Raw genomic sequence first — 20,227 nt, 5'->3', positions numbered from 1 at the left:
ACGTCTTTACTTACCACCCGCTGCCCAGGAGTGATGTCCTCGAGGTCGGAGTCATCGGCTTCGGAGGCGCTGACGGGGCCTTCTTCGATTTGCTCCTGTTCTGGTACATAGACTCCCTCCTGGAAGATGTCATCGGGCATGGGTGCCGACGAGCAAGCCATTGTTCTCCTGGCTCGACGATCTCGAATGGTCTTCTTCGAGCGGAAAGAGGCACAAGCCGCACAGTCTCTGGCCTCGTGCTCCGGAGACAAGCAGAGGTTACACACCTCATGCAGATCGGTGTGGGGAAATTTCGACCCACATTGAGGACATTTCTTGAATGGCGTCCTTTCCATGAGCCAGATACCAAAACCCAGGTAGGCCCGAAGGCCTTCCGTCGACGACCGGAATCGAGGACTTTGATGTTGAAGAGATGCGCGACGACTAGGGATTGCGATCGAAAACATTACCAGAGAAGGGTGAAGGATTGCGCGTCGAGAGTGGAATCGGTGACTGTTCCGAACTGGAGCGCGAGAAACACATCCGAGCCCAACGGCGGAAAAAAACAATCTGAAGATGGAGCCGATGCCCATGCGCACTATCATCCAAAGGAGGAGTCACCTATCTCGTGAATTCCAAAGACTTTTCCAAGACAAAAACAAGTGCAAACATCCGGGCCCAACACCAGATGGCGATCTATGCTTAGTGTGTGATCTGCAGCTCATATGCCTCGAACATATTTATTTTTATTGATGACAAGTTTACACAGAGCAGACACTCTACAAACATTAGCAATCAAGAGTGCACCAATTCTGTAAACTTTTCCACATAGATTACAGAGCCTGTCAATATCATGGAGGTAATACATTCAACAAGCTGTCCTATTGGTCGACACTGGCTCTTGCCCATGTCTCTGCTGCGGGGGCTCGCATATTCCTCCCCTGTAAGTATTCCACTTTTCCCAAATCAGTGACCACTTGTTGGGACACCCTCTAGCTTCATACACTGTCCACTCTGTCAGCATGCACCAATCCATATCTCTGCCCCACGCTGTTAGGGACAGTGGCTCCTGCGCCCTCCACAATCTTGCAACGTTGTGTTTTGCAACTATCAAACCAAGAGTCACCAATATTCTTTCTTTGGTGTTTAGGTCAGTAGGGCCCCATACATTCAGGAGGCACAACTTTATATTGTAGCCAATCTCACATCCCATCACTTCTGCCATACATTTTGTAACCTCAGACCAGTACGTCTGTATATATGTACATTCCCAGAGTATATGTGCAGAGGTTCCCACCTGTCCACACCTTCTCATGCATCCTGGCTCCATTCTATAGCCCATCTGTACCATTACTGGCCCCGCAAGATAGATTCTGTGAAGCACCTCCAGTGCATCAGTCTCAAACTAGCTGAGATAGCTACCTCCTTGGGGGAAGCCAGTGCCTCAAGCCATTCCTCGACTTCTAGCCCGCCACGTCATGTTCCCATTTAGATCGAAGTCGGAGAAGGGGATCAGACAGATTATTGATTAGTTTCTTAGAAGTCGAAGTAATGACTTTCTCTGGCATGTACTTGTCTAGGATTCTGTCTTCTAGCGGGGAGGATTCTGGTGGCGTCTCTCGCCTAACTACTGCCGTCTGTAGTGCGTGTTTAATCTATATGTATCTGAAATATTCGGTGTTTGCAAGGTCATACTCCCTTTGCAATTGGGAAAAAGTGACTATTTCTCCCGCCTTCCACAGATCACCAACCTTCGAGATGCCGATCAAATCCCATCGGTCAAAGCCCTTAAGTGTTTCTGAGGTTGCCCAAGACATCTGCATCCCAGAGAGGGATAGTGCGTGTTATTTTACCCTCCCAAGCCAAACTTTTCATAGCCACACGCCATACCTGTACAGCATGCATTGTGGGGCCCAGTTTTCATTTAGTGGGATTGGTGTAGAACACCCTTGTAAAATCACCCCCTGGAAGCAGCCTTCTGTCCATGTGATATCCGGGGTCCCTCGGGCCTTTAATTGTACTGGTTAATTGCTGTTAGTAGTGAAGCCCAATAGTATCTTTTGATATCAGGGAGCGCAACCCCCCCCCCCCCCCCCATCATACCACCCACGTGTGAGTTTTTGAATGGATATCCTGGGTGGCTCTGCACCCCCCACCACAGGAGCTCTCGCTGGGCGCCTTTTATGGATTTAAACTAGTCTGCCCCAACCAGGCGAGGCGAGTTTTGCAATACGTATAAAAAACGTGGTAGGGCCATCATCTTGAATAATGACGCACGCCCCAATAGGGACAGTGGGAGGGATTTCCAGTGTTTGACATCAGATCTTAGTCTTTGTAGCGAGGGCAAGAGATTCCGTTCATAAAAAAGGGTTGGATCCTTAGAAACATAGATTCCCGATACTTAAACCCCACTTTGGCTTCACTAATCTTGATACCCAGTGGCAGTGCAGGTGTTTTGCCACAGAACATAGACCGATTTGGAATTTATGCTATAGCCAGAGCATTTTCCAAATGCTATAAAGATATGCATTGCTGTATTCAGGGAGGTACAGGGTGACGCCAGAAATAACAGTATGTCGTCAGCACATAACGAAATACGATCCTCCCACTCCTCAGCCCATTTTAGTCCCCCGATAACAGGATCTTTTCTTATCCACATTGCTAACGGCTCCAACATCAGGGCAAAGAGGAATGGGGAAAGAGGGCAACCCTGTCTGGTTCCTCTCCTGAGTGTGAACACTGGGGAGACCTATGGTTGCTGACCACTACTTGGGCCAGTGGGTTTTTATACAGTAGCTGAAACCAGCTCGGAAAATTCGGGCCAAATCCCATTTTCCTTAATACTGAAAACATGCCGGGCCATTCAATCGTGTCGCACGCCATGGCGGCATCGAGGGATACCACCAGCGTGTCTTCACGTATTGTATTCACTCGATCTATAACTCTGTAAAGTCGTCATAGGTTAAGAGAAGTATTTCTGGCTGGCATAAAGCCATACTGATCAGGGTGCACCAATTTGGTAATAACTTGTAGCAAGGGGGTGGCCAGTATTTTTGCTAGGATTTTGGCTTCTGCATTGAGCAGTGATATCGGTCTATATGAGGCACATTTGTTCTTGGGTTTTCTGTTTTTGTGAATAACCACTATGGTTGCTAGCCTCTGATCTACTGGGAGTGCTCCCACCTCTCGGCTGCTAAATAAGAAGCAAGCATGCACGGGGAGAGCTTGTACAATTCAATAGGCAAGCCATTTGGGCCCGTTGCCTTGCCCGCCCTCAAATATTGTATAGCTTTTTCGACCTCTGTAGCGGCTAACTCCTGTTCTAATTCGTCACAATCTTAATCAGAGAGCATGGCAGAGAGATATCTTTCAGGAATGCATCTGCATCCTCTCTCGTATAAGTTGTTTTTTTTACGTATATTTAGAGATGTGATTTTTTTATGTACTTGTCGATGCACAACAATGTTTGATCGGTCAAAGAAACAAAACTATTCTATAAATTTGGACAATACTTATGGTAAAGCCAATAAGGTTGTTGGGCATAATAGTGGCATGTGAAACAGGAATTACAGATGTGGAAATTTTGATCATTTTGACCATAGTAAGCCTTAACCTCCTCTTATATAAAGATGTCCAGTTTGTGTCGTCATTGAACAGTCTGTGAGTTCTCAGGAAGATAATTGGAAGTGATGAAGTTAAATGTATCACTGTAGAGCAGGACAGTAAGTGTGTCTCTGATGAAAGAATGACTGTTGTGTATGTGTGGAAGAGAATGTTCTTGATGTAATCAGTTGTATAAAAAAAATCTTTATTTAAAATGACATTTGAAAGAATTAAAAAGGACACAGTGGCAGACTGTGCAAATGCAATAGTAAACATGGATGTATGGAAAGAGAGGTTTGTGAAGTAATTGGCTGTGGAAGTTTAGCCTGCTGACATCAAACCTGAAATGTTTTACTGGGGGGTAATCAAATTACTGGGATTTAGGTGATTACTACATGCATTCAAAAACAGGAAGGAAGATGTCTGTAGCTGCTAAGGGCCCCGCAGTTCTTGGATGGATGGATCTAGGGGGGCTGAATGGAATCGTGATCACAATAGCCCAGAATCTAACCTGTATTGGTTGTGACTAGTAGTGTGGAGGTGGAGATTCAAGTGAAAAAGGAATTCTCAAAGAATCTTCAAGCAAATTGGATAAGTTTATGGATTACATTGTTTTAAAGGAGCACTCCGAACCATGTACACAAAGTATGGAGTTTGTCCGTTTTGTTGAGAGAGGAAGTGGAGTTGGAATTGAAGAAATTACAACTTGCTGGTATTATAGAACAAGTTGAATCGTCTGACTGGATTCTTCATTGGGCAGTGGCAAGATGTGGCAGTGGTATGGTGAGATCATCTGTCAGCTTAAGAGAATGTAATAATAATATTTATGCTGATACATTTCCCATGACTAAAAATCATTAAATGTGGTCAATGACTAAGGACACTGAATAGCTTTCTACAGTAGATTTTAACAGCAGTCTACCATCAAGTGATTTTACACCCAAAAAAGTAAAAATGTGCTGCTTTCATTGCACCATTTGGATACTTCCAATTTTGCTGTGTATCATTTGGGTTATCATAAGCGGCCGCTGTAATCCAATGATTAATATTTACTGTTTAAAGATGTGCTTGTTCACAATTTTCTTTCGAGATGATAATAACGGTAATGGGAAACCAGGGGGTCACAACAAAACAAACCAGGGAGGTACCTGCCGAGATTCTATTGATGATTTTAGATAACGTACTGCAGAATTGAGCATATGCAAATTTGTTAAGCAGAGCGTAACTTACTAGCATCATGAAATTGATGGTGACTGAATTTGTTCTAAGAGAGAACTGACTGAACATATCAAGAATGAGGACATTCTGAAGTTTAGCATAATTTTATGCTAAATTTGAGCAGATACTTGCAGAAAAAAACTTTTTAACTCAGGCATCCTTTCAAGAATAAAGAAAAGTTTGAGTGATCTTCACACTGCCAAGAAGCAGTTTGGAACACTAAAAATGACACTTGTATAGCTCAGCACTAAGGAGAAAAACATACAAAACGAATTGCTGCATTCACATCTAAATCTCATACAACAGGGGAAGAAATATACTTTGTGACTGAGAAGGAAACTTTGGGATATATCTGAGGATTGGAACATTATCAAGAGTATATTTGGGAAGTCACCAGTAGTACTAAGAATTGACTACACCTTTGTCACAGTACTCTCCACCAAAGGTTTAGACAAGACTACTCCTAGTATTGCATGCATATCATTGAGATAGTTGGGAGTCTAATTACATATTAGAATATGTGCCTAGAGTGGCTGATTTATTGAGTCGCATGTCTGTACATACAAATGAACTTTCAGAAAATGTGTGGAAAGATTGTCAAATTGCTAGTGTGGGGGAGGAGGGGGGGGGGGAGGCTCCGAGTGTTGTATTGGTAAGGAGGAGTGCTAGACTGGATTGGTTGTGGTCAAGAATATATGTCACGTAAAAGAATATGTGGAAAGTGGGTGACCAATGATGAAGATTGTTGATAAGAATCTACTGAAGTATTGGGAAGTGAAGGACGCATTAAGTGCTGAAGACAAGTTGCTAATGAAAGGCAGTCTTGTACAACCGCCCTCTGAGTTGAGAAAAAAAGTTTTAGGTTGGGTTAGTAAAAACTCAAAGGAGAGGCAAGGATTAGCACTGGCAGCCAGGAGTTAAAAAGGATGTGAAGAAGGTGGCAGGAGAACGTGTAATTTGGGAAAACTTGGATAAATCACAAGTGACATTCAGACCTCCGCTTTGTCTCATCCCGAGCCCAATTATGCCTTGAGTAGAAATAGATATTATAGGTCTCGTTTTGGATGAAGCAAAAGGAACAACAACATCATTGCCATGTTTTCTTTTTTATATCCAGGGGTTGAAATTGCGGAACGTGTGGATGCAAGGGTGGCGGCAAAGTTCAAGGACAGATTCTTTCTTAGGGAAGGTTTACCAAAAATAAATGAGGAGCAGTAATATGCAACAATTTATTTCTAAAATTGTACAAAGTTTCTTTAAAAGGAATGGCATTACACAAAAGACCATCTCGGCTTATCATCCCAAAAACTAGGAGTGCAGAGAGGATCAACAAAGTTACAAAAGGGGTTAGAAAGTTTGCAAAGAGAAACAATTTAGAGTGGCAATGGGAGGTGTTCAAGATGCTTTGGACTTTTAGGATTACGCTAAATTGTGTCTCAGGGTTCATCCTTTTGTGCTCATGAAAGACATATTGCATTTTCCAGGAGGATAATTCGGGTTGGGTGCCAAGGATGAGGTAATGGAAGTGGTCATTCCTGAAAAGGTACGGGAGTGCACTGAGAGTTCTTAAGATGTTTCTAACAAGGGATACGATACGAAAGATGGGATATGGTGCGAAAGAAGTTGACCTTGATGTAGGAAAACGGGTTAGGGTCAAAATAAGTAATATGGTGAAGGGAAAGCCTAGGTCTTTAGAACCCTTGAGGGTAGAAAAAGTACACAGCAATTCAAAATTTTTGAGTGATGGTAAAACCTGGCATTTGGGATGGCTGTTTAGATGTAGGAAAATATGCATACCATACATCCAAGCATGAGTCTGTACGATAGGCAGGGTGAGGAGGAGAAATGTGAAAAAGGAAAACATTGTGTCCTTTAAAAGGTTGAAATTCCAAGTACGGGAAACAAAGAAAAAAATTAAACTTGGTCATGTGATCAACCAGCCGAAGATCTGCTGGATTATATTTGTGATTGAAGATACACATTACATTTCTAATCCTTGCTGGGTTTTTTTTCCTTTTAATTTCTTCAATATGTACTCCATTGACAGTCTGTTAATATTTCTCCCGAATAAATATATTTCTTTTTGGATTGGCCAGGCAATTATTCGATTCTTGTTTTTTTTGTTGATTATAAAGAAGGCAAATATGTGTAGAGTTGGGTTAGGTATGGCTGACGCCACTTCCAACATAATAATTTTCTATGTTCTAAGCAGTGGCTGTTGAAACCATTGTTTGGTGACTGCAGCATCACAATCCACCAGGGCTGCAATAAAGATTTTAAGTGAAACTACATTTAGAGTGTATTGGCTATCACTACACTGATGAAGGAATGAATTATTCCAAAACTCGTAGAAAACTGGGATTTAGAAAAACACTTTCAAGTAAATTTCTGAAACATATTGGTGAGAATTCACAATTAAATTGGACTTAAAAATAATTCTCCAGGGCGTGAGCCCATAAATTATGACAGGGAAGTCCTGACATGGGGCCTTAATACGATGTTGGGGGGACATAACCGTATCGGTAAGGTAACCACCCGACCATTGTTCGGCGGTTCCGCATACCTAGTTATAATGCGACCGCACATGGTGTGGTCGCAAACTTCCATTAACCTATGGGAGTTTGAGCTGCGGCATAAACCAGCCGTAGCACAAACTTCAATATAGAAATGGGAGTTTGTGTGCATCCCTGCACTATGTGACAGGCACTGTGAGGTGCCTGCACACTGTGCAGGGATTCACGGGGGAGGCCCAACTGATGGCTGCAGGGAGAAAGGGGCCCTGCTAGGGGCCCCCAAAGTTGCTTTCCGACAGGCTTTCCATGTCGGAAAGCCCAGCATGGGAAGCCTCTCGGAAAAGGACATCGAAGTCCCGACGGCAGAAACGCTGCCCATAGGGATTACATGCCTGTCTCTGAATGGCCGAAACAGTGCTTAATTTGAGCCGGTGATTTCCGGTGCTTCGCACAGGCACTTAATTGTCAACACAAATGCCTGGGAGAGTATGCCACTAGGTGGCGCTGGATGGCAAATCTACAAAGGACCACAACAACAGTTAATTATAAATTCAGTATACATTAAAAAGGAATATGCTACTTACCAGTATGCATCTGTTCTTGGCATGTAGAGCTGCAGAGCCACACACTAGGATAGTAGATTGCCATCTGGTGTTGGGCTCGGATGCTTGCAGGTTGTTGTAGTCTTCGGAAGAAGTCTTTGTGGCCACGAGATAGGGGACTCCTCCCTTGGATGACAGTGCACATGAGCATCAACTCCATCGTTCGATTGTTTTTCGCCATGATGGGAAATGAAGGAGTTTGTAGAAAAGAGAGATATGTCCATGTGGGATGACAATGCTGGAACAGATACAGGTCCCGGGGAGGTGGGTGGGCGTGTGTGGCTCTGCAGCTCTACATGCATACTGGTAAGTAGCATATTCCGTTCGAGGCATATGAGCTGCAGATCACACACTAGGATAGACTATATAGCAGTATCTCCCCTAGCGGTAGTCACCTGTATCGGTTGCAGCAGTTTGAAATAAAGTTTTAAGGACAACCTGTCCCACAGAAGCTTGTTGCTTTGCTTGCACGTCAACACAATAGTGTTTAGTGAAGGTGTGTGTTGTAGACCATGTGGCAGCCTTACAAATATGTTCTAAGGGAATGTTTCCTAAGAATGCCATGGAAGCCCCTATTTGGCGTGTGGAATGCGCTCTAGGGGGAACCGTTAGTGTGCGTTTAGCTTTGTGGTAGCATATTTGGATACATTTAACTATCCACCTAGCTATCCCAGATTTGGAAATGGGGTTGCCTTTATGTGGTGGAGAGAAAGCTACAAACAATTGTTTTGCGGAATGATTTGGTTCTGTCAATGTAGTAAAGAAGGGCTCTTTTAACGTCTAAGGTATGAAGAGCTCTTTCAGCTACGGAGTCTGGATTTGGGAAGAACACTGGTAACTCTACTGATTGGTTAAGATGGAACGGAGATAGAACAAATCCGAAATTCCTTCCAAAAGTCATAAGAACCACTTTGTTACAGTGTAATTGTAAGAATGGTTCTTGTATGGTTAAAGCCTGGATTTCACTTACCCTTCTGAGGGATGTGATAGCGATAAGGAAAGCCACTTTCCACGTGAGGAACTGTAGTTCGCATTTATGCAGAGGTTCAAATGGGGGTCCCATGAGCCTGGTAAGAACAATGTTTAGATTCCACACTGGAGAGGGTGGTAATCTGGGAGGAATAATCCTTTTAAGTCCGTCCATGAAGGCTTTGATCGCAGGTACTCTAAAGAGTGACAAGTGTTGTCGATTTTGTAAGTAGGCTGCTAATGCTGCTAGGTGGAGACGTATGGATGAGTATGCCAAATTACATATTTGCAAGTGTAGTAAGTAGCAAATGATGTCCTGGATGGATGCATCCAGTGGGTTTATAGGATTGTTAGTGCAGTAAACGGCAAATCTTTTCCATTTTGCAGCATAGCAAGCTCTAGTGGTAGGTCTTCTGGCCTCTTTTATAATGTTCATGCAGTCTGGTGGCAGGTTGAGGTAACCGAACTCTAGGACTTCAGGAGCCAGATCGCCAGATTCAGTTGACCTGGATCTGGGTGTCCGATTTCTCCATGGTTCTGGGTTAGTAAGGACGGGGAGAGATGTAGTTTTTGGTGTGGAACTAGCGAGAGTTCCAGTAGTGTTGGGAACCACGGCTGGCGTGCCCATGTGGGAGCTACTAGGATCAGTTTGAGAGACTGTTGCCTGAGCTTGCATACCACTAATGGAATGAGTGGGAGAGGCGGAAAAGCGTACGCAAATCTGCCTGACCAGTTCATCCATATCACATTGCCCTTTGACTCCCGGTGGGGAAACCTGGCGGCGAAGGTTGGGCATTTTGCGTTTGAGTGTAGCGAACAGATCTATGTCTGGTTGGCCACATTGTTGGAAAAAGGGCAGTAGGACTTGGGGATGTAGTTCCCATTCGTGGATCTGTTGTGTTTGTCGACTTAACAGATCGGCAATTTGATTGTGAACCCCTGGAAGGTGTTTTGCAAGTAGGCATATGTTCTGAGGAATGGCCCATCTCCAAATGTTCTGTGCCAGCTGGCACAGCTGGAGAGAATGTGTGCCTCCTTGTTTTTGTATGTAATACATGGCTGTCATGTTGTCTGTCAGGATGAGGACAGTTTTGTTCTGGAGAAGTAGTTGGAATGATTTTAGAGCTAGGAACACTGCTAGCAGTTCCAGGTAATTGATATAGAGCACTTTCTGTTGAGTGGTCCATTTGCCCTGAGTAGTGTGTCCGAGGAGATGGGCTCCCCATCCTGTGAGTGATGCGTCCGTTGTCAGCACTATCTGTGGAAGAGGCTCTAGGAACGGCCGCCCTTTGGACAGGTTTGTTATGTTCCACCATTTCAGAGAGCGATGTGTGCGGCTGTCCACCAACACCAGATCTGTGAGTTGTCAGTGAGCCTGGTTCCACTGACGTGCTAGACATTCTTGCAAGGAACGCACTTGAAGTCTTGCATAAGGCACAATGAAGATGCATGACGCCATCATGCCTATGAGGCGGTGTCTGTGGCGTCAAGCGCACATTTAATTGACGCATTTGAAATAAGTTTTCCTTCCTGGATAAGGTCATTTGCCTGGGTTTTATATTGCTCTGGCAGATGTTGTAATAGATTCTCTAACTGGTCGTAGTGGGCCCAGTCATAGCGCGCTAGTAGGTGTTGGCAATACGCCAATGATTAGCGGCTTGTGCTGCTACTCATTTGCCAGAGGCTACTAACAGTTTGGATTCTTTGTCGGGGGGTGGTGTATCTCCTGTGGTTTGGGAGTTAGCGCGTTTCCTAGCATTGGAAACGACCAAAGAATCCAAAGGGAGCTGCCCTTTGATGTAATTAGGATCTATCCTCGGGTTAAGAACCCTGGCACGGACGGGGTCTTTAAATACTTCGGGGCGTGTTTTATGACTCCTTTAATCATAGGCAGAATTTGTACAGACTTTTGAGATTGTTCAAAAGTATCCAATAGGAAGTCTTCCTCTGGTGCATCGGAGTGCATTGTGACGCCGTGGTAAAGTGCCGCTCTATTTAATAATTGGCCAAACCCCAGGTGATCGTCTGGAGGCGATGGTTTGGAGGGATATGGCTGAGGGTCAGGCATGTCTGGTAGAGGAAATGCCCAATCATCAAGTGGTGAGGTATCTGGATCCGTGAACGGATCATTAGGGTCACCCCCACTCCCTAGGTCATCATCATCATCCTTTGGAGGTGGTGTATGTGATGGAGGTGGTGTATGTGATGGAGATGGTATAGGTAAGGGTGGTGTAGGCAGAGGGGGTTTGTTATGAGGCAGTATAGGAGAGGAAGGGGTCATAGACGATGTTGCAGAGTCCTTCCTGTTTATAGGAACTGGGGCAGGTGGTGTGTCCAGTTTCTATTTTTTACATGGCACTGCGGTGACATGTCCAGTCTTTGGGTTAATATAAATCTTTTTCTGCCTTGAGTCGATGGGATCTGGATGAAAAAGTTCTTGTTCCTCCGGAACAGTCCTTGGTGCTGATTTTTTCGGTTCCGATCGAGGTTTTGGTTGATTGGTGGAGTTTTTGGCTTTAGGAGGTGTATGAGAGTCCTTAGCCATTGGTTTTGGTGCCGATGATGGTTTCGGAACCGAAGTTGTATCTTTGGTGCCGGTTTATTTATTGGCCTTGGTGTTTTCGGGGCCGAAGGCGTCGGAGCCGATTTCGGTGCAAAGTGGTCTTTTGTCTACGATGCCGGTTGAACAATGACATGCGGTTTGCTCGGTCCCGAGCTACCGGAAGGCTAATGTTTCTTCGGAGCCGAGCCCGGAGGCGGGGCTTCTGAAGTGTTTTCGGTCTCGACTGGGGCCAGCAGGCGAAGTCTTGACCAATGCCTTTGGTTTTGGAAGGGTTGGGGCCGGGGCAGTAGTACTCACACGTTGCCCAGGAGTGATGGGGTCGTCCGAGTCGTCTGCTACGGAGATGATTTGTAGATCCTCGGAATCTTCTTCTGGGACATCTGGGCCTTGATCAAAGATGTCCTCTGGTTCCGGAGCTGGTCTCTGCGCCATGATGGGTCTTCGAGCCCTTCGATCTCGAATGGTCTTTTTGGATCGAAAGGATGCGCAGGCTGGACAGCTGGACTCGTCGCGTTCAGGTGATAGGCACAGGTTGCAAACTTTGTGGTGGTCACTGTGCGGAAATTTTGTTCCACACTGGGGGCATTTTTTGAAAGGCGTCCTTTCCATGAGCCGTAGGCCTCACGGCGTGGATAGGCCCAGCGGCCCGCGTCGACGTCCGGAATCGAGCCGATTAAATCGACGTCGAGAATGAAGGTGCTTCGATGTTTATGGAAGTTTTGCGCTTCGAAAAGCTTGGAATTGAGATTTCCAACCGGAGCGGAAAAGTTGCATCCGAACCCAATGGCGGAAAAAAACAATCTAACGATGGAGTTGATACCCATGCGCACTGTTATCCAAGGGAGGAGTCACCTATCTTGTGACCACAAAGACTTCTTCCGAAGACAACAACAACCTGCAAGCATCCGAGCCCAACACCAGATGGCGATCTACTATCCTAGTGTGTGATCTGCAGCTCATATGCCTCAAACTGACTGTTACCTGCTGCCCAAGCCATTCTTTTAGCTTTGGGGGCCAGAAATAGTCCGAATTGGCACACCTGGAGGGGTGTGATGGTTACTAGTTGTGTTGTTACTGTCACTGGTAACGTTGGCAAAAACATTGTGTGGTGCAAGCTGCAGTAAACCTCCTGGCAAGAGCCCTGGCACTTACATTTTTTACAAATTAAGCCCCGGCCGACAGGCTCCTTTAGCCCATCGAAATTCAGCCGGGAATGACCGGCCGGTTTCACTTTCGACCGCCGTAATCGTAATACGGCAGTCGAAAGTGAAACTGAGGATGAGACTCCAAAAACCTGTGACTTGAGGTCGGAGGCTTTCTGAGTCATCGTAATCTGGCCCATAATATTGAATACACAGGGGACAAAATTGGATTAGTTGTTTACGGGTAAAAAAGAACAAAATACAAATATCATATGGATATAAGAATAGGTGCAGTTGATAAATTACTTACTTTAGTGTGAAGAAAAGATTAGGGTTTCTTTCTAGTAAAGTTGGGTACAACTGCTGTGTCGTTTCAATGGCTTCTCCCATTCTTCCTGCTAACACCAGTTTCTGAATTCCTGTTGGTCAGCACATTAGAAAATCAGCTTAGTGATCAAATCAAAAGGGCACCACTTGCATAAAAAACACCCTATTGGTTTTAGTCTTACCGGAAAAATACAGAACATAAAATGTACACGCCGTATTAAACAAGTTAAAATCAAACATACTGTACCCAACTCTTTACCTTTAAAGTGATTTTTAGCACAGTGGGTGAACATTTTCTCTTCAAGACAAGCCTATTAAAATCAGATTTTTGGAAAGCTTTTTTGTTACATAGATGTGGGTTAAAATATATTGTGAAAAGATCAAACAGAAAATCTCATTTTGGAGTATGTTTTTCGTGACCAAAGTCACAGGCAGACATACTTACTACAGTTAGTATACGTACATTTAGTATACCTAGAGGGACTGTAAATGTATGTACATTAAAAAAATATTATGAATAAAATGTCAATAGTATTATATAGTACACATACTTGTATATGGCTGGCTTGGAAGTTGTGCAGTGGCAAAAAATGTTGAGGAAGATGTTTCATGTTCCAACCTTTTGTATTCTATTCCAACTTTTTGCTTTCTACCAATTCACAACAACTATGTAATACCAGGCTTGTCATTACAGAACTTTAGTCTTAAACAGAACTGTCTTTGTAACTATGATTATGGTCAACTGGATAGATTTCAATGATTTGCAAAATAGCTTCCTCACGCCTATGAACATAAGCAAGGCAGACAAAAAGGAGAGGGCCTTCTTTATCCACCACAAGTTTTTAAACAGGCACTATTTATTCCAAATTGTATGTTGCATTTCCATTTGACTCTTTTTATGGCTCTAAGTTTGAGACAAGACTAATGTTAGGCGGACAACTGAAACATGGATAAATACATGCTCTTTACAGTAATACTCCTGCCTCGGTGTTGTTAAAATAGGATTTTGGAGCAATCATACTAGCGGTCTGTAAAGAAACTACATATAGGAAAGCATATTTATTTGTTAGGAAAATTAAAATGTCTATTTTAAAAAAAATGGCAAAATACAAACACTATACTTCTTTTGGGTGTTTCCATGCTGTTAATCATGACCACTTGGGCACTAGCTGTGTAGATTCAGAGCATGAGCACAGACAGTTAATATGTGATATGATTGCCTAATGAAGATCAAATAGCTGTTTAGGCTACAATGCAACTGCTTTCTGGTGAGCATATTGTTTTATTGTATAAGAGTCTTAAAGATATCAAAGTGTGAGTGAATATTCATCAGTAAACTGAATTTGCAAAAAAGTAGGATTAGGAACTTCTTTTCCTTAGCAGACTAAAATCCTAAAAATATGGAAATGAGAGTATATATTAATCAGTTAATAAATATGAAAAAATGAAAATTACTACATACATTTTCTTAATCAAAGAAAAATTAACATGGATACATATCTACCAGATGTGAAAAATTAACTATGGAAAAATAAAGACCGAATGTAAAAAAGAATCATAAAACAACAAGCCCTATTCGTAATCAATGTTTATGCATGTTATGCCCTTAGAAATAACATCGTAACACAAAATATGTGTGAGTTCAAATGTACAGGAAACTCCCACATCTTCAGATGTAAACGGGAAAGGATGAGGAGTTACAGACAGAACTGCTGATTTTGCAACTGGGGAACCACGTTCGTTTCTTGGCATCAACTCAACATCCTGTGATTCAGGGCAAATCACTTATTTGAATTTTGCCTAAAAAAACATGAATTTGAACGTTTGTAATGTAAATGGTGCTCAAGTAATGTGCACCAATACCTTAGGATCCACCATACATACAACTGCGATTCAAATTGCCCTCTCTCCAGCCCCTAGACTGGTGACATGTTCAAGGGAAACATTTCTATTTCTAAGTTCAACCTGGAACATTTATATAATGGGAACATTTATAAAATGGCAACATTAAAACAGGATATGCTCATCACAAAGTCCTCCAAAAAGAACAGTTTCCCCTTCTGCTTCACCCTCCTCAATGAGCTCACAACTGAAAGAAGAGTACTCTTTTATTGTAAGTCAGCAAAATAGTTTTAATATCCTAATCAACTTGAAACAGGAGTTTCAAAGTTTGGCCTTAGAAGCTCTTTCTTACCCAAGGATCGTACAAAGTACAAATATGAAAAGATTAACACACAGAAAATAATGCGGAGGATAAAAAGGACTGCCTGCACCTCAGTCACTCATAAAATACTGCGCTTTCTGTAGGAGTCTGCATGATTTATATTTTAGTTGTTGACAAAGAGGATTACTAAAATGTAACCCAAAAATTAAGATCTAGTGTCAACACTCAAGAAGAAATTCCCGCACAAGGGGCCTCCTGTCAGCAACTAAAACAATGAAATGCAGAGGGCATGACCAATCTGCATTTTAGGGTGTTCTTCCACTGTAATGGAAGTCATGAGAGCAGACTCAAAATCATTAACAATTCATTCTAAATGTCCATGTCTGCCATCAATCAATCAGGATATTTGTATAGCGCACTACTCACCCGCGAGGGTCTCAAGGCGCTGGGAGTGGGGTGCCGCTACTGCTCGAAAAGCCAGGTCTTGAGGTGCTTCCTGAAGGAGAGATGGTCCTGGGTCAGACGAAGGGGGGTGGGGAGGGAGTTCCACGTCTTGGCCGCCAGGTAGGAGAAAGATCTTCCTCCGGTGGTGGTTCTGCGAATCCGTGGGGCGAGGCTGGCAGAGCGGAGCTGGCGGGTAGGTGTGTAGAACGTGAGGCGGGTATGGAGGTATTCGGGGGCCCGCGTCGTGGAGAGCCTTGTGTGCGTGGGTGAGGAGTCTGAAGGTGATCATCTTGCTGACGGGGAGCCAGTGCAGGTCTCTCAGGTGAGCAGAGATGTGGCTATGTCGGGGAATGTCCAGGATGAGTCGTGCAGCTGCGTTCTGAATGCACTGGAGTCTTTGCTGTAGTTTGGCGGTGGTCCCAGTGTAGAGGGCGTTCCCGTAGTCTAGTCGGCTGGTGACGAGGGCGTGGGTGACTGTCTTCCTTGTTCCAGTGGGGATCCACCGGAAGATCTTTCGGAGCATGCGGAGGGTGTTGAAGCAGGAAGATGTAACGGCGTTGACTTGCTTAGTCATCGTGAGGAGGAGTCAAGGATGAAACCCAGATTGGGTGCGTGGTCTGTGGGCTTGGGGGCGGTGCCCAGAGCAGGGGGCCACCAGGAGTCGTCCCAGGCAGAGGGGGATGGTCCGAGGATCAGAACTTCCGTTTTGTCTGAGTTCAGCTTCAGACGGCTGAGCTTCATCCATTCCGCGACGTCTATCATTCCTTCCTGGAAGCTGGCGGTGGCGGGGTGGTTGGTGAGGGAGAGGATCAGTTGGGTGTCGTCGGCGTAGGAGATGATGTTGAGGTTGTGTTTGCGTGCGATGGCTGCGAGGGGGTTCATGTAGACATTGAAGAGGGTGGGGCTGAGCGAGGATCCTTGGGGTACGCTGCAGATGATCATGGTGGCCCCTGCGCGGAATGGCGGGAGACGGACTCTCCGAGTTCTGTCGGAGAGGAAGGAGGTGATCCATTCCAGAGCCTTCCCTTGGATTCCGGCGTGGTGGAGGCGGGTGGTCAGGGTGCGATGGCAAACAGTGTCGAATGCGGCCGACAAGTCGAGGAGGATGAGAGCGTCAGTTTCACCGTTGTCGGGCAGGGTCCTGATGTCGTCGGTGGCTGCGATGAGGGCGGTCTCTGTGCTGTGGTTCGCTCGGAATCCGGACTGCGATGGGTCGAGGGAGCCGTTCGTCTCGAGGAAGGTGGTCAGCTATTTGTTAAAGGTTTTCTCGATGACTTTAGCGGGGAAGGGGAGGAGCGAGATGGGACGGAAGTTCTTGAGGTCTGTGGGGTCCGCGGTGGGTTTCTTCCGGAGGGCGCTGATCTCTGCATGCTTCCAGCTCTCCGGGAATGTGGCGGATGTGAAGGAGTTGTTAATGATGTCCCGGAGATGGGGTGCGATGATGGAGTCGGCTTTGTTGAAGATGTGGTGTGGGCAGGGGTCGGCTGGGGAGCCGGAGTGGATGGTGTTCATCATGAGGGTGGTGTCTTCCGTGCTGACGGGGTTCCAGGTGCACAGGGTGGTGGTGGGGGGCGTTGGTTCGGTGGCTGGGTATGTAGTCTGAGCGCCGAAGCGGTCGTGTATATCGGCGATCTTGCGGTGGAAGAACGTGGCGAGTGAGTCGCAGAGTTCTTGTGATGGAGTGATGTCGTCGTTGCTGGCGTGGGGTTGGTGAGCTCTTTGACGATGCTGAAGAGTTCTTTGCTGTTGTGGGTGTTGTTGTCCAGTCGGTCTCTGAATTATGTCCTTTTGGTAGTGCGGATCAGCTGGTGGTGTTTGCGGATGGCGTTCTTGAGGGCTGTCATGTTTTCTGTTGACTGGTCGTGGCGCCAGGCTTTTGAGAGGGTACGGCAGGATTTCTTGAAGTCTTTGAGATAGTCGGTGAACCATGAGGCTTTCTTGCTGTCGGAATTGCTTGGAGGGTTCTTCAGTGGTGCAAGGGCGTTGGCGCAGTTGGTGATCCACTGTGTGAGGTTGCGGGCTGCTTCGTTGGGGTCCGTAGTGTTGGTGGGTTGGTTTTGGCTCAGGGAGGTGGTGAGCTGGTCGGTGGTGATCTTGCTCCAGCATCTACGGGGAGCTTGCTGCGGGCGGAGGTGAGTCGTGGTTTTCCTGAAGTTGAAGTGGATGCAGCTGTGATCGGTCCAGTGCAGTCTGGTGGAGTGTTGAAGGAGATGTGGTTGCTCGAGGAGAAGATGGGGTCAAGCGTGTGGGTGGGTGTGTTGACCAGTTGCTGTAGTCCGAGGTTGGCGAGGTTGTCTAGCAGGGTGGTGGTGTTGTTGTTGTCCTTGTTGTTCTCCAGGTGGAAGTTGAGGTCCCCTAGGAGGATGTAGTCGGAGGAGGTGAGGGTGAGCGGGCTGATGAAGTCTGCGATGGCTTCGCTGAATTGTGTGCGTGGTCCTGGAGGTCTGTAGATGAGAATCTCTCTGAGGGTGGTCTTGGGGTCGGTGTGTATCTGGAAATGAAGGAGCTCGGCGGTGGTGAGGGTGTTGTCGGTGTTGGTCGTGATGCGGATGGTGTTTCTGTAGATAATGGCGATGCCACCTCCGGCTTGGTTGACGCGGTCCCTCCGGGTGATCTTATAGCCGTCCGGGATGGTAATGGCTATGTCAGGGGATGAGGAGGCGTTCATCCAGGTTTCCGTGAGGAAGGCGATGTCTGGCGCTGTTGTGTCGAGGAGGTCCCAGAGTTCGACAGCGTGCTTGTGGACGGAGCGGGTGTTGAGCAGGATGCACTTGAGGTGGTTGTTGTTGGCGCCTGTTCTGGTAGGGCTTGGTGCAGGTCCGAAGGCAGGTTAACTTGCAGGCGTGACAGGTGAAGATTCCATGGGTGCGTTTCGGGGTGGCTTGGTAGCAGGCTGGCTGTCAGTCGGTGTTGAGTGCGTGGAGGGCGGCGGCGTCGTATCTCCTTCGGGTGGGTTGGCTCTGGCGAGGGCCAGGGGTCAACAATGGTTTCAGCTAGGTGTGCTAACATCCCTTACATTTTCAAGGTGTCCTTTTACGTCCTTCTGGAGTCTTCCTTCATGCATCTCTCCATTATGCTTCTGTACTTGCTATCACTTGCCTGGCACCAATTCTCCTGGCCTTTTAATGAGCAAGGATTCTTCTTCCTTTACCTCTTTAAGGTACCATAGTTGCTTGAGTAGGAGGCACCTTAAGCCTGCTTTAAAGTGAAATGGGCAGCATAAGCCAAAACACGTTACCTTCTAAAAATTAATTTTGCAAGTCTTGGGACCGCACTGAGCAGCCAAAGGTTACTCTAGGAGGTGGTATGGGTTAGAAACTCAGAAAGTGTGCGACAGTCAGCAATGTAATTTCTTCTGAAAAAGCTTTTCTACTCTTCGTGATTCAGGTTTGTGCAAAGCAAACAGATAAAGGTACTCTGAACCCAAATCAGGCACTGGGCCAACTTTGGGAGCCATTCTGCAAAGCTCAACAGGCTGATCCTCAGCTGGTGAGTTTCGGGTAACTAAAAGGAATACATAATTAAAATAGAAAATATTCATTTGAATATAGCTGAAACCATTATAGTGAAAAGGGCATCCAGATGCTGTAAAATCAAGACACTAAGGGGGTGAGCTCACGGATAAACAGTCGAAGCACATTCCAATTTCTGGCAGCCAGGTAAGAGAACAATCGTCCGCCAATCCTGCAGCATGATATATGCGGTAGAATAGCCAACTACAGGGAAGCATAGCATAACATGCATGTGGGATGATAAAGTTTCAGGTTTTTGTTCAGATAGGAGGGACCTTTATTGCGGAGGGTCTTGTAAGAAATATACAAGGCTTTTAACAGGGCCGGTTTGTGCACAGGAAACCAGAGCAGATTTCTAAAGTGGTGGGAGATTTAAGAAGGAGCATGGAATTAGTTTCCAAGACGCGCAGCAGTGTTTCGATCATCTGTTGGCGGAGAACCAAATGTGCTACAATGCTAAGTTTTCGTGCATTGTTCTAGTCAGGGCGAGAATTGATCAGTGCTTGCACTATGGTTTTGCGAATAGCTAGAGGAAAGAAATAAAACATTTTGCGTAGCATTCCGTGGATCAAAAAGCAAGTGACGCTGAATAGACTGACTTGGCTCTCCTAACAGAGTTCTTGGTCTAAAAGGACTTCTAGGTTCCTTGAAGATTTGGCGGGAATTGGCATGCGGCCCACGTCAGCTCAACACCACAGAGAGGATCAAGTGGAAGATAACCTCCTGAACATGAGGACTTCTGTCTTTTTTGCAGTTTAGTTTCAATTAGTGAGATTACATTCAGGTGGAAATAGACAGTATACAGGAACGAAATTTGACTTGGGTTTCAGCATAGTTATTGGAGATAGAAATTATGATTTGGGAAAATACCAGTTTATTAAAACCAAAGGATCTGATCAACCCAGTAAAAAAGTATCAGACTTGGGGAGCACCCATGAGGGACAATGTAGGAGGTGCGGACAGCTGAAGACCGATATCCCACAAAAATTCATAATGCTGAAATAACCACCCAAACAGCAAAATCCTCACTTCAATAAAGTCACTGGTACTCATGAAAGTCCAGTATTGAAGCCAATAACCAAGAGTGACACCAATGCCTGATTAGGGTGAAGGAGCAAGGACTCGACGAAAAAAGAGACTTGCTCAGACGCAATCCTTTCACGTAATTTCTAACCCCGTATTAACCTTGTA

At 45.5% G+C, this 20,227-nt stretch overlaps 1 protein-coding gene across 3 annotated transcripts in view; it reads right to left on the bottom strand.

Moving 5' to 3' along the window:
- The window catches only part of RANBP9 (RAN binding protein 9), a 635,256-nt gene that overhangs the window by 89,137 nt on the left and 525,892 nt on the right, over positions 1-20,227 (bottom strand). For all 3 annotated transcript variants that reach the window (XM_085607104.1, XM_085607103.1, XM_085607102.1), the window contains one exon: positions 12,900-13,008. In XM_085607104.1, coding sequence (XP_085463230.1) covers positions 12,900-13,008 — 109 coding nt within the window. The remainder of the gene's footprint in view (positions 1-12,899; positions 13,009-20,227) is intronic.

The sequence above is a fragment of the Triturus cristatus genome, chromosome 5_2 (genome assembly GCF_964204655.1).
Source record: "Triturus cristatus chromosome 5_2, aTriCri1.1, whole genome shotgun sequence".
In the NCBI taxonomy this organism is placed as follows: Eukaryota; Metazoa; Chordata; class Amphibia; order Caudata; family Salamandridae; genus Triturus; species Triturus cristatus.
Note: the sequence above shows the minus strand (reverse complement) of the source record. Positions and strands in the feature narration are given on the sequence as shown.